Genomic DNA, 18,314 nt, shown 5'->3' with positions numbered 1-18,314 from the left:
TCAATCACTTTTTCACACAGGGCCATGTACGTTTGGATTTTTTTTTCCCCATAATAATAAAAACCTTCATTTAAAAACTGCATTTTGTGTATACTTGTGTTATCTTTGTCTAATATTTAAATTTGTTTGATGATCTGAAACATTTAAGTGTGACAAACATGCAAAAAAATAAGAAATCAGGAAGGGGGCAAACACTTTTTCACACAACTGTATATACAGTATATACGTATATCAGTGGTGGGGGGTCAGGGCCAGCATGGCCTTCTCTGCTGGCCTACACAGAATCCCAAAGTTCATAAATACACTACATGTATTCTAAATATTTTCCCCATCAGCTTATTATCTCATTGCACAGCTACGGTCTTCCTCAGTTGCTCTGCTTCCAGTGCAGCTTGTCTTAAGTAGAGCTTTTTATTATTTTTTTGTAGTAGTAAGAGTTAAAGTTTAAAGAAATGTAAGAAGTTACATCTTTAGCGTTTTGGCATGTTTGCCTCTGTCGAGTGGACATTTTCAGCCCTCAAACGCATTAAAACGTATTCAAGAAATACAACAGGGGAGGCTCGACTGTCTTCACTGGCGTCCATGGTGATCGAGGAGGACTTCTTACTGGAACTGAACCGCACCTCTGCAGTAGCGTTACTACTGTGTTCATTTGTCTATGGTGTCGTTTTTATGATATGGTTAATATTGTTCCCTCTGATGTGAATAATATTTGAATGGTGCTCTTGAGTGTGTGGTGGAATGTTTGTTTTAGCGTCGCAGTTTTGCTGAAATGTGCAGAGGCCTGTTGAATCGTGTTATTGGGGTTTTATGTTATTCTACCTGCTTTGCTGTCATATACATATATGTGACTGGTTCTTGTGAGTTTGTTCTTGTCATTGTGTTAATTACATTGCTTTTGACTATATGCATTGTCCGTTAATGACGAAGCATCATAGTAATAACCAATATGACAATGTGATTAACATATTACCACTAAGGAGGGGGGGAGGGGGGTTTGCATGGATGTATAAAGAGAAGTGGATACAGCGTTGGAGGTGGGGCCTCATTCATTCCTATGAAAGTTGCTCTGTGGCGCATGAAGCAAGTTCTGAGTATGAAATTAACGAGGACCTTCTGCACTGCTTCCACATCAATGGGCCCATAGAGCAAGTGCACTCGCATTGTTCATGGAAAAGAGAATAACTCTGATTAGGCTATTAGTGAATTTCACCAATTTTAGGACGAGGCAAGGCAAGTTTATTTGTATAGCACATTTCAACAACAAGGCAATTCAAAGTGCTTCACATAAAATCATAATAAAAAAGAGATCTACTCATGTGTTGGTACAGGGAAGTTGATCTATCAAAAAAAAGAATGATCTGCTGATTTACAGACATCTCTTTTTTTTGGGGGGGGGTCCCCATAGGATCTTGTGATGGACCCAGAAGTTGTTATTTCACCGTTTTGGGATGACTACACAAGATGGGTTTCTGCCAGACAGTGTACTACAAGTCTGGCTTAATGAATAGTTAACGAATGTGCGGTTTTAGAGTGAGAGACGGAGACGGCCGAAACCGTTTGTAGGCTACTTTTTGGTAGCTTTGCTAGCTTATCTACTCGTCTCAGAACGTAATTAGTGCTGGAGGGCATAATACAAATGTCCTTCAAATGGCAAAGGGAAAAAGAGTTTCCTTATTCTTTCTCTTCTGTTTAGCATAGTTTATATCATAGTGATTAAAATGTGTCAATTAAAAAAAAAAAAAAAGTCAAATGTACAATATAATGTTTTCAGTAACTCCTGAGGAGCTCTGGCCAGTCTGAGGAAATAACCCTGGTGAGGTTCTGGGTTTTGAAGCACATGGGCGTTGACCAGATAGAGGGTTTAATGAAAGATATCTCTGCTGCTTCAATTTTGACCAGTTTTTATACAATTGTCTCTTGGGAGTCCCCCATACTAAATCCCTGGGGTACCCTTATGATTCATTAGTGAAATGTTTCAAATGTGCAGCCACCTGGACTCTGTCATACAGTGCAGAATCCCTATAAAAACAGTGACTATGAGTACTGCTCGCTGTTCATGTGCGAGTCGAGCCTCCGAGGTGAGTTACGGCACCTGGTGCACAGGAGTGTCCATCCCGCTGCAGAACGTAGCCCCGGTTGCAGCCACAGCGGTAGGAGCCCCAGCTGTTGGTGCACGTGTGCTGGCACAGCTGGCCCGGGTAGAGCCGACACTCGTCCACGTCCTCCTGCTCTTCCACAGCGTTGGCGGCTTCATCCGTGGCGCCGATGGAGAAGGCCTCCTTGGGGAACTTGCTGTCCGAGACTGGAAGGAGTGAGAGGAGTGAACAATTTATCGCGCACACTTAACCTCATGAAACCGAACACCTACTCCTCCTTGAGAATGTTTCAATTCCTACATTCCTATCATTACAAGAAACCACCAGTAACAAGTGCAAAGGTCTGTGGCCGGTTTCACGGAACACCTTACGTTTTTGCCTTTGTAAGTACTTTCTCCTTTGCTGAGGGACTGCACAGAGTCCCTTAAAAGGTTTCCTTAGTTAAGGAAAAACGTTTAAGGCCCCTGGTAGGCGTGGTCCGGAACTTCAGCCCGGGTAAGAAACTGGATAAAAAAAAGCTTCACTACTGGGCATTCTCTGACTCCAAATGAAGTCAAAAGCACATGGTGGCAGCTGTGGTATATTTTGGCTTTATTTTTGTACTATAGGAAGAAGTGGAGACCATCTCTACAAACAGTCTATGCTTTCTACATACAGTAGTTGATCTATAGATCTGTAGATACTTCTATAGACAAGCGGCACGTCATTAGTTAACTGTTGTATTATGTGGGATTACAGGTTAAGTTAGAAAAAGACCTGTAAAGGACTGGAAACTTCCACTGTGTGTTTAGACCACGAGGCAACCTCCGGTTCTGAAAAGTGAAGCCAATGCAGAAGTGCCTTAAACCTGCATTCTCTCCAATGGCCATCAGGGGGCGACTCCTCTGGTTGTATAGAAGTCTATGAGAAAATGACTCTACTTCTCTCTTGATTTATTACCTCAGTAAACATTGTAAACATGAGTTTATGGTCTCAATCTCTAGTTTCAAGTCTTCTTCAATACAGCATGATGTTCATTTAGTAAATTATGGTCCATAAATAGACCATAAAGCAGGGTATGCTTTAGGGCGGGGCTACTGTGATGGACAGGTCGCTGCCAGAGCATCTTTACGTTATTCCTCCACAGTCTAAATATGGTCACTTGAGAGAATGGCGACGGTCAAAATCCAAGATGGCGGCGGGGGAAATGCCGAACTCGAGGCTTAAAACGGCAGTCCACAAACCAATGGGTGACGTCATGACAACTCCGTCCACTTGTTATATCGTCCCATAGTTTAGACTAGAACATGTAACTTTACCCTCATGAAACTGGCTTAGAGAGACAAAATAACACCGACTCCTCCTTTACATCAGACTGATGCTTTCAGCTTTAAACCACCAGTTATAGTGGAAATGTGAGCTTAGTGCCTCAACTAAGAACAAACAGCGCTGTGCACGAATGTCGATTCATTATAGACACCGTTATACATCAAGGGCTAAGGGTCAAAAGTACAGTATATTGGAGCAGTGATGGACCCAGTTGGGTTTTCAGTAAGTCACAGTCATTACCTGGGGTTTGAATCCGGAGGAGCAGGGCGATTAAACGTTTCCTGTTTTAATTAAAAGGCGGTAAGTCATAAGACTGAAAATATATCCCCCATGGAAATAATTACAGTGCATCTCATCCATATTTTCATCCCTAACACACTCACAAAGTCAAGGTATTCTGAGAGTGTGTGTGCGAGAGAGCTATACACACACACTCTGACTGAGAGCGGGAACAGTTTCTGCTGCTCTTAAACCTCTCACAGCTTTCAGCGGGTTATTTGATTCCCACTTCAGAATGACATCATTCAAATTTCCCTTTTAAAGCTGAAGGAAATTAGCTGCAGTCACTGGTTAGAGCGGGGCCCATTAAAGGGCGGGATGAGGAGGAATTCCATTGATGTCGTGAATGAAATAACAGGCTGAGACGGTGAGGAGAGGAGCCTGACCTTACCTCACCATCACACAACTATTCCCGTTAAAGGACAGCCACGAAGGCTGACTGATAATGAGCCGCATGCTGCATGTCTGGTCCCAATATGTAAACTAAACAGCTGAACAAAGCTCTCAGCTCGAGTGCTTCTCTGAGATAATCTTATTGAACTGTACGAGTACAGACAGACGAACACACTAACAGATGCGTTGTCATACTATAATCTTTCTAAAGTCTTATTTCACCCATCACACCTTGAATGTCACTGATGAAAAACATGCACATTCTTTCTAATAGTTCCCACAGCTCACATATTCAGAGGCCAGTGCACTGATCAGAAGCAGAGACGCTCACTAACCAACCATGTTTTTGTAGATGGATACAGATACTAATGGGTGTTGGGATACGTTTGCACTGAGGCGTGTTTATCCTGAACCTCGGCTGCTTGAAAACTCATTGATGTAAATGTCACTGGTGTTATGTGCTTGATGTATCGGCGAAAGAGAAAAACTGCCATTTCTCTAAATGGTAAAGTGACTCCCATCCAATCAGGCTAGAGCATCGAGGATTTTTTGAGGAGATCAAACTCGGCCAATAGTCTACGTCTGACGTAAACTTCGATGAGGATGAAATAGCAATAGGCTCAACCCAACAGCAATTTCATATTTGAGAAGGTAGTTACAGTAAGATCTTTTGAGGAGACAGAATTGGGCAAAATGTTTTGCTTGTCCAAGTATTAAAACCTCTATAGCCCAAGCCCTATTTTTAGGCCTTTGCTCGAAAATTGCATACCCATACTTAAAGACTGTTGATTTGAAACTACAAGGTCTATTTTAATAATTTTGATGGTATAATATAGGTAAAACTTGTGAGAGACTTGTTCAGATGTGTAAATATTGTGTATATGTTACTGGTTAATAGTGAATGAAGATGGCACACAGCTCAAATTGAAAAGTTTCAGGTTCACCTGAAAAAAAAGCACTTTTATTGAACATTGTTTTTGAAATAAAGCAGATTGAAGCCTAAAAATACTCCACAGTCATAGCATAACAGGTTTGTGGTCTCTCCAAGCTAATTTTTCTTACATTGAGTGAAGCAGGCCAGCATAATAGGAGGTCTGAGTACAGAATTTCAAGCCAAATTCTCATTTTTGGAACCAGATTTTGCGCTGCTCTATTCTAATTTTATATACTATATAACTACATATTAACTATATATTCACTTGCTTTATCACTAAGAGTGTTCAATACATCGTGATAAAGCAGTTTGGAATCATTTTCAGCCATGTTCAGCTATTTTCAGATGTCATATGTCTCATCCATGAAAAAAATCTGCTCTCACTGAATGTGTATGTGGGATTTGTAAGGCCTGTGATTGGCGGATTTAATCATATGTTAGGTGCGGAATAGTCCATTGAAAGCCGTCAGGGGTGTTATTTGGAAAGTTGAGAGCCATTAGTCAGTAAAAATCTTGATACGGTGGGCTCAACCCCCATGCGTAAAATAGATTGGTCCAGGAGAAAAATACGGGCCATTTTCTCATGAAAGGTCACAGCACGTTCATTTCAATGCAGGCAGACGGAGCAGGAAACGGTCTACAGCGCTGTAGCAACTTTCAATGGATTAACTGTTTTTTTCGGGACGTAAATCACAAAAAGGTATTGAATTGAATTAGTTTGTGTATAACTGTGTATAATTGTGTAAAATGGCTGGCATGATGATTTTGCCCGGACTTTTTTTTTTTTTTTTCGGTATTATATATGTCTGGACCATTTTTCATATTTCTTGATGAAAAGTCCATTCGGAACTTCGGTACCGGTACTCGAACCCCAAATGGGGCTCGCTCGGGCTATAGAGGGGCCCTCAGCGTCTGACACCGATGTACCGAGGCGCCCTTTAGCTTCTGTATGAGACGCACCGGTGATTTCAGCTAATTCCAATGTGAACCCACCTGCGTCATTATTTACGTCCCATGTGAAACCAAGTCAACTTTGATTTATTTTACAATGGTTCTGTTAGGTAACTTACCTACTTAATGCACAACCAAGTACTATTGTTACTTGGTTACCAAAAAAGGGTCCAAATCAATAAGGCTTTTAGGATCTTGTAAGTTTAGCAGCCTGTTTACCTTAACGGCAGTAGAATAGTACATCTAGTCTGAAGACTTTCGTGTTTTGTCCCAATGCAGACTACACACTAATTCTAAACAGGATTTGGGTTTTCTGTTGCATTCTAAAACAGTCTAAATTAGATATACTCAAAATAACTAATGTCCCACTGTGAAGTGCATAAAGAAAATGGAACAGCTATTCACAGCTGCAAAACATTAAACAAATTGCCAATTGTGGTAAAGATCTGGAAAACAGAGTATTAAATCTTTTCCTTTTTATGGTTTTATTTAAAGAGACTCTATTGTCTTGTTCTCTGATTGGCAGCAGCACTCCAAAGTCACCGTTAGTACAATACTTTACAAAGTATATAATCTTGCTGGAGATGAGCCAGGACTGTGCAGAATTGATCATCGGCAATCAAAACGCAATAAATGGCGGTAAGATTTCTGTTTGACTGTTGATTAAAGCAATGACAGCATCACAATGTCAAGGCGTTTCGATCTGCTCTCTACCAAAGACTGTATATAACAAGTAGACGTAGTCACTGGCAAGTCACCCGTTGGTTTGTGGACTACGGTTTTGAAGCCTTGCATTTGGCATTTTGGCCGTCGCCATCTTGGTTTTTGGCCGTCGCCATGTAATGTTTTTGCAACAAGTGAAACGAGAGAGTTAAGTTCAGTAAAATCGTATGTTGAAGCAATATTTTATATAATATACTGTATATTATAGGCGACCAAAATGTTACAATTAGTTTTCATTAAGCGAAAACACACTTTGAAATGTGTAGATCTAACGGGAAAACACTGACAACTCTCGGACCGGACAACGCCGTGTTAGTGACCTGACAATCACAAGGTAGCCCCGCCCTAAAGCATACCCTGCTTTATTTGATAAATTAATTCCAAATACTCCAGATGTAATAACTGACCTGATATTGAATTCTTTCAACGATTCCAAAGCAGGTTTATTAGTTTCTTCTTCACTTGACTCTTTCACTACCTCTGACTACAAGGGGCTGTTTGTAACTTATTACACCAATGAGCATGATGAATGTTTTTTCCATGTCAGTGGAACACTGCTGTGCGGCGGGTAACAGGTACCTTTTCTAGGTATAGACGTCGGCCTGGGCTTCTGCTTCCTCCTCAGCGGGATCTGGCTCGGACCCTCCTCCTTCTCGCAGCAGGTGAGGAAGACGTGCCCGCACGGGTAGCCCAGGTACTGGTGGGCATCGCAGCCCCTTCCTTCACTGCGCACGCGCAAGCCGAGGGCACAGCAGCTGCAGCACACCTGCCCATTCGGACACAGAAGCAGAGCCCATTAGGAGAGCGTCACCGGGGCGCCGTTCACATCTCTACTGACCACCTATCTTCATGGCGCCTCCGCCATTAGCCCCGCTTTCGTAGCCAGCATAGGAGGGGCAGACATAGCGGGCTAAAGAGGCCGGCAGGCTGGTTCATCCCTGTGAACGCACTGCAAAAGGATTTCAGCCGCTGCCTCAAGCCAAACCACGTCATGCAAAGAAAACCAGACTTTCACCTTTTTTTGATACTCTCCTCTAAAACAATGACCTGGCACAGCGGTTAGGTTCGGCTGCCTCGACACAAGAACAGCTGGCTTGGGGGCCAAACCGCCGGGTTTCCTCTTGGAGGAATGAGGAATGCTGTCTGAGCTGACTCTGAGCAAAGGCATGACTCCCATCTTTCATATGGAAGTATTCACAGGTCTGAAGGACGCATGCAGAAATGGGAGATTTTGGCAGATATTTTACCAATATATTCAACCTGTTTGCCAATAAAGACAAATAAACTGTCTGACCTTCTACAAAAGCCTCTGCTGGCACATGTATCTGTAGTTGAAATCTCACTCGGGCAAAAACAATAGTGCATTCCAGGGAATGTTTAAACAAGTTTAAAGTCTGAAATACACTGGAAAGGTTTTCAGTTTTCACCAATTTATTGTGGCAGTTCCAAGGAATTCTCCGTACTGATCGCTGCCTATTGTTTGAACTGTCTGCACGGTCCAGTTTTGTCGTCCTGAACTGTTTGAAATATTGAGACATACCATACATGACTCACAAAATAGTTCATATTCTATTCTAGAGGAAGACGCAACTACCTTCAATCGATTCAGTGTTTGTTTTATGGAGAACTTGGGCGTCTAGAAAATGTGTGCGCCATCCACCCATGACATCGTGTCTTTCAGTCGCGACTCGACAATCTTCCTGTTGTTTCCGCTCTGTCACTAGTATCCATTGAGGTGTCATGGTGGTGTAACAGTAAGGTACCTGGTAGGAGTCATCTGTGCACTGGTCCTCCTTCTCCACTTCACAGGTGTCGCCTCCTCTGGCTGAAGTCAAGCCTGATTCACACTGGCTCTCCTTTACGGAGCTAAGGCAGCACTGCCTCCAAGCAACACTTGACACACACACACACATACACACACACACACACACACATACACACACACACACACAGACATAGTCATACACTACACTGAATGAGAATCATGTTGAGACAAAGTTATGCACACGACAGGTTTTTTTTTTGTCCTGATTTTGTCCTGATTTGTGCCAAATTTGAAGACATTTGCATTTATGAGAATGAACTTCTCCTCTAAAATCCACCCACTGAAGTTTCATCCAATAAATGAAATCACTAAAGCAGCTGAACTAACAGTAACTTACCTACATATGGAGTGCCTGTCATTGTTCAGCAGTGGCATGTGGTTGCAGTGGTGGTTGTCTGTGGCCCATTTCTGGCCAGCAGCGCAGCAGCTCTGGAGCAGGTCTTCAGCAGAGGCACCTGGACCTGCAGCCCGGGGACATGCGGGTATGCATATTATATCAGCAGCGCACACAGGAAACTGATGGAATAAAAAACAGTTGAGCAGTAAATCCCCCCGGTGTCTGCACAGCTAGACTGAATGGAAAGGGCAGAAGCCCCGAGGAGGGAAGTGAAGACGGCAAGCAGTCGCACAGAAACATGTGGTAGACTGCATCGGGCCTCAAAGGCGTCTTTAAGATTTCTACAGCTGACTAAAGAGAAGCAGTCACGTTACCAAAACACAGTGGCCCCATTTTATGATTGGAAAATTTGCTCAGGTCTGAAGAAAGTTACAGTTGATTCTATAAATAGTTTTCATGAGTAGAACGGCAGTCCACACATCGAGTTGTGAACAAGAAATGTGAGAGATTGGCAAAGAGTCTGCGTTTATGAACCTATAGTCTGCCACGACCGACGGGGAGGCAAAGTCCAATTGGTTTTCTGCATAGACATTGTCTAGTGAGAGGCATCTGGAGCATTTCAAAGCAGGGGTGTCGGAGTGGAAAAGTGAGTCTGACTACCCAGGACACAGAGACTGCTTATGTATGGGGCCCAGAACCTTGTGTGAAACCCCTGCTTCCAAGACTTGCACCTAACTCTTCTCGTTCAATCATCAGTAAAAAAACTATGATGGTGTCAAAAGGTATTTGATTCTAGTCCAACAGTCTACAGCCGCACTCGCAGCTCTGTGAGTTCATACTGCTTTATGCTAGCATTAGATAACATTAGCTAACATGCTCATGCTAATAAACTTAACATGCTAATGTTAAGCTCAGGTGGCAACATCCGGTTTTGCAGAGTGAAGCCGATGCGGAAGTGTCTTAAAACCTGCATTCTCTCAACTGACCAGCAGGGGGCGACTTCTCTCTTGAATTATTACCTCAGTAAATATTGTAAACATGAGTTTATGGTCTCAATCTCTAGTTTCAAGTCTTCTTCAATACAGCATGATGCTCATTTATTAAATTATGGTTCATTTAGAGTCAAATAGACCATAAAGCAGAGTATGCTTTAGGGCGGGCTTACTGTAATTGACAGGCCGTTGCCGCTACCAGAGCTGTATAAGGCGTCTAATTAATTAATGCACAAACATCAATCCACAAACCAATGGGTGACGTCAGCTTGACTACGTCCACTTCTTGTACACAGTCAATGTTTAAGCTGGTATAATACTTACCATGGTCGCCATCTTAGGTTAGCATGCTAACATTTTCTAATCAGCACTAAACAAAAAAAAGCAGCCGAGGCTGATGTCTATTCTTTTGTATAAATGATGCAGAAAATGCCTGAGGACATTTACTATTACTATTACAGAGAGATTACTGCAGTTGTTACAGCTCATCCCGAGGCAGGTGTGGATGTCTGTTTGGTGCCAGTCCATTTATTAGATGGGGTGTTTTACTGGGGGGAAAAACAAAAAACTTTGAGCTGCTGGTGACACTAGATGAATAGTGAAATCTGTAGGTTTCACTCCTGGAGACATTGAACGATTGTACCAAATTTAATTGCAATCTGTCTGGGCTGTAGTGGTGGGCCGGCCGGACGACAGAGACCACAGCAACTCTTCCTCCTTTGGCTTCCATCAAAATGCTCTCCGGGAGTGCATTTCGAAAATGCAGTCCCCAAGCATAAAATTTGACATGTACGTTGCTAACGGGAAATGAGACAGGAATGTTTACACTTCGTAGAAATCCAATATTCAGTAAAAAATATGCGATCAGGAGATTGGCATTAATGCTGTCTAGTCGTCTATCCCTGATACTGCGACATTGAGAAAAACAAATCTGTGATAAAGTGGAGGAGAGCTAGTAACGTTGGTAGAACCGGCTAACGTACGGAGGTTTCATTAACTTACATCACAATACACTCATGCTCTGTTGAAAATAAGTATTGGGTGACAGTAAATTATAAAGTTATCATGACAAATTGAATGATGATGAAAATATTTTTTTGGGTGAGAAACTTGAAAAAATTCAGTTGTTTGAAGGAGACAAATGAAAATAGATATTATGACCTCTTTAATTATTTAGCACTGGCTCCAAGAAGCTTATATTACATCATTAAAACTACTGACATGATGTTTTTGATCAATATGAATTATAACATGATACAAATCATTTTAATTGTGTGTTTTTATGCAAATAACCCCTATAGATGATTGTAAAAAAGTAAAAACATAAGCAGTTGACATCATTTTTCGGGTTGGTGGTGAAAAATAGATAGTCTAGAGAGCCTTGTGTACCAGCTGCTATGACAACACAAAACAACAACAAAAACTGTATCAATCTGTATCGGCCAATATGGATCATTGGTGATCAGCAATCTGTATCGGCGGCAAAAGAAAGGTGATCGGGCATCTCTAAAAGTTATATTTACTCCCTTTTTTCTGCTGATCCAATCCGTGACTCAAAACCTTGATCCGATCTGAACAGTGAGTTTTGTGATCCCTTACACCCCATATATTAAAAAAAATACTTTTTCGTCACAACCTTTCTGAAATTGTATGTATAAATGCAAATTAGGCAATTTCTAATTCAATGTTGTTTTAGTAATAAGATGTTGTATAAATCAGGCTATGAATGAACAAACCTTCAGCACATAGAGAGGAATGAAAGGGTAAAGTTTGGAGTATGTAAGAGCTGCTGAAGTGGAGATTTTTGGATCAGTCTGAGAAACAACTCATTTAGAGAAAACTGAGAGATATTTATCATAACATGAGATATGCAGACACTACTGGTGAATAAGGTAAAAAAATAACTAATAAATATCAGCATGAAACTTCTCCAGTCAGTAGTTCAAATTAAGAGAAACATGTTTTGTGTTGCAAGTTTTGTGAAATGTTTTGTTTTAATATGCAAATGAGGTATTATCTGATGGTAACTTTTGGTGGATTTAGGAGAACTCTACAGACACAAATAGACAAAGTAGTAAAATAAACACCTATATGTATATTTTGGATGTTTTCTTTCCACTGGTCTGAAAGAAGGCATGTTATTGAAGCAAAGTAAACTCAAATCTCAAAATTGACCAGTGCATGAAATAACGATGACTGTTTTTGTCCTGTAGTGTCTCGCCTTAATAAAGCTGACATTGCAACGCTTTATGAATTGCTCTGTAAATTCAATCAGTTGTCATTGTTAACCCAAAATAAAATTCCAGAAATGGAACGTCCTCAAAACCATCTCCACTTCTCCATCCACTTAATCAGGAGAAATGGCATCGTTTCAACGTCATCGACTGAGGGCATAAAACATGTGTTCAACTAGGAACCCATTAAATCCCCATAATAGAATGAATGCATTTCATATTTCTGAACTACACATTTCTGTTGATGCTTAACCCCCAAAATAAATGTAATCCAATTAGCTGTTTTTGCCGCTGATGTAGCATCCGCCACAGTGACCACCCCCAGGCAAAGCCGTCTCGCCCTGCTGCTTTTATCCACACATTAGCATGAATGCTCATTTACACACCTTCACACAACTTCTCTCTGTGCCCTTTGGGAAAGAAAAAATAAAAACTCAGACAAAGAGCTTTTGTTTTTCCATTCAATAACCCTCTCTCGGATTCGCTACTGTACAGAACAATTTGCATAGTCTTCATATTCACACTGCCGTGAAATGAAGTTTTGTAACTTTCAAGACAAGAACCTGATTTATGTCAACAACAGAACTGTACAATGCACACACACACACACACACACACACACACACACACACACGCACACACACACATAGCAGAGTTCATCGCCCTTCACTGCAAGAATTCCTGTTAAGCATGAAGCTTATTTCTCGTAATTAAAAACAGCTACATCAGAGGATTGGCCCGCAGGGGGTCGAATAAAGCACTGTGATCAGATTAAGCCGTTTCCTGGGTGCATTATTTCTTTCATGTAATACCCATTGTGTTCACCTCCAAGTATAATACGTCTCAACTATGCTAATCCCGTACTGCACACTGTACATTCAGATAAATAAAAAAAAAGCACCATAGAGCCGGTAATGCCTTAAATAGCTTCGCTTTGAGCTTCACTCTGAAAGTTCTTTCATTTCGCTGCATTGGGTTTCATCTCAGTCTCGGCTCCTTTTAGAGCTCAGCAAACAATCGTTTAAAGTGAAGGCTGTCTGTACATAATGCATAAGCACCTTCTTCGGAAAATAGTGCCAAGTCGGGATGAGAGAAGAAAGTGAAAGCAACGTCTTATTTTAACCACCAAAAACATTGGTGTTTCACTCCGTTAAACTGTGTTCCCCTACAATTCTGGAAGACTTTCTTCTCAGACACAGAAATGTGTGAGGCGGATGAGTCTCAATGCAATCTGTGGGATCGGTCTCTAAGCTTCCTCTAAGAAACACGTCACCGTATGTGTCCTTTTCATTTTGACGGCCCGCTCTGAGGACAGATGAATGGAGACAACAGGGAACGATTGTTCACACAGCTACCGGTTTGCTCTTCATAGATCTTCTGCAGCTTGTCAAGTAGTAAAAACATCATCCCGGCCCCAGTTATTTTTTTTTCTCCACAGAAAAGATGGAAACTGCGTTTTGAAGTCACAACTGGCGCAGGTTCATTATTTCACACTCAATGGGAAAGCTGGAGGCAGTGTGATTCCCCACCGTTATGCAAAGCAAAATTCCATGAGTGCTGGCCCACAGGACCGAGCACGAGGTTCAGCCGTAAGGGGTCAGCTTAACACTCAGGAGCAGCCGACTAATTACCTGAGAAACGAATGGAAACGGGTACATGTATTTATAGCCTACACTTGTTTTGTAGCTATTGTTTAATAGAGTCAACATGGTGGCAGCGCTGCCTGGCCCCTGTTATGTAGCAGACGGACCATCACTGGGAGACATCCGTCCACTTAGGGAGCTCCCATGGGGTTTGTGTGGACTGATTAGCACAGCCTCACACTGCTCGCCTCGTCATTACTCTGTCTGGACAAACAGGGGCCTGTCTCACGCCTCGCTGAGACACATGTCAGACACATCTGCTCCGCCCGAGAATGCACAACGACGACGGACTGCAGCACGTGACACAGCGAGACGTTAGCGGCCACTAATGTCTCTGTAATGTGGATGCTTTTGAACTGACGATATGGTAATTGATTGATTTATCACGCTGATACAGAAGTATGAGCCAATTAGGGATGACCATTGCTGATATGATGAAGGCTTTTCTCTGAATGAAATAACAGAAACAGTCTGTAAAAACTACATTGAGATTGTCACCTTTGCAAAATGTATTTACAATATTCATTGAATTAACCCATAACATGTATTGTATTATTATTAATTCTTCACTTTAATACAGTATATATGTATATATACTTATATTTACATATATTTGTGTTTTCCTAATATTACATATGTGGTTGGACAGGCGTTAAACCTGTACAAATCAATATTTATTATTTTAACAATGTAATGTAAAATGAGCTGTTCATAGCGACAAACTCCCGTGTAATTTGCCTCAGCCCGGGTAAGAGCATTGCAAACAGCTGTGTCTATGCACCGCAAACAGTTGTTTCTGCACGCCGCAAACAGCTGTTTCTATGCGCCGCAAAAAGCTGTTTCTGCACGCCGCAAACAGCTGTTTCTATGCGCCGCAAACAGCTGTTTCTATGCGCCACAAACAGCTGTTTCTATGTGCCACAAACAGCAGTTTCTATGCGCAGCAAAAAGCTGTTTCTGCGCACCGCAAACAGCTGTTTCTACAGCCGCAAACAGCTGTTTCTATGCACCGCAAAAAGCTGTTTCTACCGCCGCAAACAGCTGTTTCTATGCACCCCAAACAGCTGTTTCTATGGCTGCAAACAGCTTGCTATGCACCGCAAACAGCTGTTTCTACCGCCGCAAACAGCTGTTTCTATGCACCGCAAACAGCTGTTTCTATGCACCGCAAAAAGCTGTTTCTATGCACCGCAAAAAGCTGTTTCTGCACGAGACAACAGTTTCTACACATCGCAAAAAGCTGTTTCTATGCGCTTAAAACTTGTACAGGATACAAACAGCTGTTTGAGCAAGATATAAACAGCTGTTAGTGCTACATTCCTATGTGAGTGCACTGATTAATAAATGTATTGTTTGATTGTGAAACAGTAGCCATATGTTATTTAGCCTTCATAAGGCTATTGCATGGTTAAATTAATGAACTTTATGAAAAAAAGTCCCCTTCCAGCCAGTCGGACAGTTATGCGCCCATTTGTTCACATGAGTTGTGTGGTCCATGGGAAGCAGAACAAGCTGTAGACACAACAATGAAGTTTATATGGTAAACGCGTTAGCAAACAGGTAACACAGTTCACAGTTCAATTTCAGGATTAAACAGCCTAGGAGTTATATTAGCACTTATTAATATTCCCTCTCCTTTTAGTTTCCACAAACTCCTGAGAAAACGGTATCTTTCTGGCAGAGAGCACAGCGAGTTAATCAGAGCTTCTTCACTGACAACAGCCGCCTGCTGCTGCTACAAACCAGGTGGATAAACAGTACGATTTTGGCCATTAATGCCAAAACAAAGAGGTTGTCATTTGATTCACTACTAATGTAAAAATATGGATTGGTGCAGCTTTAAAGCGTTAATCTGCAAACCCTAGTAAAAATGATATGTTTGATTTTAGGGCACAGTTCTAGTGTCCAAAGTTAAAGGTAAAATTCAGTGTGTTTTTCACATTTTGGGTACTACAAAGTTCTGGGGGAGATGAACTGAGAACAACATAGAGAGACGTAACAGTTGCTAGATGAGGTTGAGTTGCATGTTCTTACAACCCTGGCAAACATACCAGCAGGGCGAAGACAAAACAACGCCGTCTCCATCACACAACCCTTCTTCCCTGTCGAGCTTTTCCCGGACGTGGAACATGATGGATTCTATCTCTCCCGCTTCTGGGTGCTCTCCGTTTCCATGTGTTTATTTGTCCAGCCAGTATGAATGGACTGACGAGGCATTTAAGGCATTCGGGGAGCGTCGTAATAATACGAGCAGACGGGGGAGAGTAATGGATTAGAACAATGCGAGGATGCCAACTGCCTCGGCTCCCGCTGCTCCGGCACGATCAGCCAGCTTCTCTCTCACCCACACACAGGAACGCGGCCATTCATCAACATGCTTTCTGAACAAATAACCAGGCGGAGTAGAGCCGACTCACCCGCTCTCCGCCTCTTATATGAGGAGGCTGTCGAAATTATACGCCACTTACAATGCAGCAGCTTGTCAGGAATGTCCCTCAAAAGTCAGTGGAATATTAGAGCTCAAGTCGCCAAGTTCTGGCACAAGATGAAGAGCAAAGTAGTTGACCTTTTTCAGTCCGGTACAACCACGGTGGGATGAGTTATGGAGCCCCTCAGTGATTAATGATCTCCATCACAACCAAATGTCATTTCAGTTTATTACAGCGAAGTTGAAACTTGTTTTGGTTTAGGAAACTTGTTTTTGTTTAGGTCTTGGACAGTTAACAGTGTGTTTGAAGTAGTAATAATAATAGTAACCGTTTATCTATGTATTGATATTGTTATCTTTATTGATATTCAAGCATGCAACTGTATAGAAGAAGTTGATATAGTCACCGTGACTTTACCCACTGGTTTGTGGACTGCCGTTTTGAAGTTTAGCATTTTGGTTGTCCCCATCTTGTTTTTTGTCTGTCGCCATTTTGGCTTTTTGCAGCCAGAACTGACACCAGAGGGTGAAGCAAAGTACAACCAAACTCTGAAAAATATATATAGTTTAGGCGACCAAAATGTATCAATTAACTTTCATGAAGTGAAAACAAAGTGTGAAAGGGTTCAAGCTGTAAGACAGAAACACGGACAACTGTCAGACTGGACAACACCTTGGTAGAGACCTGTCAATGACAAGGTAGCCCTGCCCTAAAGCGTAATCTGCTTTATGGTCTATTTCACTTTAAATGGACCATAATATACCAAATGAACATCATCCTGTATTGAATGGACTGTAAACGGACTGTACTTGTATAGCGCTTTTCTAGTCTAACATCTAACATTCACACACTGTAGGCATAGCTACGGGATCAATTTTGGGGTTAAGTATCTTGCTCAAGGACACATCGACATGCGACCAGCGGAGCCAGGGATCGAAACTCCGATCCTCTGATTGAAGAACGACCCTGCTCTCCACTTAGCCACAGTCGCCCATTGAAGACTTGAAACTAGAGATTAAGACCATAAACTCATGTTTACAATGTTTACTGAGGTAATAAATCAGGGGTCACTAACTAGTGGACCGCGAGACGCCGTTGTATCCGGATCCAGGAACTAAAACCGATAGATAATTGAGAATTATTCAATTTTGACGGAGCGCTTCTATTTTAACCGGCGCAGCTTTTCCAGCCTTCACGGCACTTGTTCGTTCAGCAGGGCAGGAAACACAGCGAGCAATGCGGTGTAAATCACATCACGTGATGCAGCTCAGCCAATCAAATATGGGTATTCTGACAAGTTTCCTGACTCGAGTGAGATGTACACACACAGTGACACACGGGGGAGAGACGAGGAAAGAGATAGCAGAGGAGGAACATTGTTGTGTGAGTCAGAGAAGTAATTTCACAAGAGAAAAGTGTTCAGAGAGACCAGATTATTAAACTAAGAATGGACAGACTCGTTTAGGTGTATTCTTCCCACGGGCAGTTTAAAAACAGTATGTCTCACATGGAACAAACGTACCCACTCACATCTGAAATGAAGACACAGAAAATAAACCTAAGAGCCCAATATGATCAGAATCATAACACGTTAGTTCACTGTCCAATGATGTTAACATTGAACAGTGAACAAGTGGTTTAATAACCACAGATAAAGTCCATCCTCACTGATTTCTCAAATGAGAAAAGTATAATATTGTAGCTTTTTTGATTGACATCACTTCACCCTGAATGAACTGAATTTAAAGCTGCAGGACAATTCAGTAAAATTCATTTTTCTAAAATGAATTAATTTATATTAAGATGCACATTTTTCAAAAGCTTTCTGTGGTGTAATTTATTCTTTAATCCAGCCCATATATATATATATATATACATATACATACATACATACACATATATATATATACATATACATACATACATACATACACATATATATATACATATATACATATACATATATATATACATACATATACATATATATATATACATATATATATACACATATATATATATATATATATACATATACATATATACACATATATATATATACACATATATATATATACATATATATACATGCATACATACATACATACATACATATACATACATATATATATACATATATACATATACATATATATATACATACATA

At 41.3% G+C, this 18,314-nt stretch overlaps 1 protein-coding gene across 2 annotated transcripts in view; it reads right to left on the bottom strand.

The window, feature by feature from the left end:
• The window catches only part of fbln2 (fibulin 2), a 79,467-nt gene that overhangs the window by 30,393 nt on the left and 30,760 nt on the right, over positions 1 to 18,314 (bottom strand). For both annotated transcript variants that reach the window (XM_031875401.1, XM_031875402.1), the window contains exons 3-6: positions 8,850 to 8,973; positions 8,451 to 8,580; positions 7,267 to 7,453; positions 2,096 to 2,305 (exon numbers count right to left, since the gene is read on the bottom strand). In XM_031875401.1, coding sequence (XP_031731261.1) covers positions 2,096 to 2,305; positions 7,267 to 7,453; positions 8,451 to 8,580; positions 8,850 to 8,973 — 651 coding nt within the window. The remainder of the gene's footprint in view (positions 1 to 2,095; positions 2,306 to 7,266; positions 7,454 to 8,450; positions 8,581 to 8,849; positions 8,974 to 18,314) is intronic.

The sequence above is a fragment of the Anarrhichthys ocellatus genome, unplaced genomic scaffold (genome assembly GCF_004355925.1).
Source record: "Anarrhichthys ocellatus isolate YVR2014 unplaced genomic scaffold, GSC_Weel_1.0 scaffold90, whole genome shotgun sequence".
Lineage (NCBI taxonomy): Eukaryota > Metazoa > Chordata > Actinopteri > Perciformes > Anarhichadidae > Anarrhichthys > Anarrhichthys ocellatus.
This window is presented reverse-complemented; position numbering and strand designations above follow the sequence as displayed.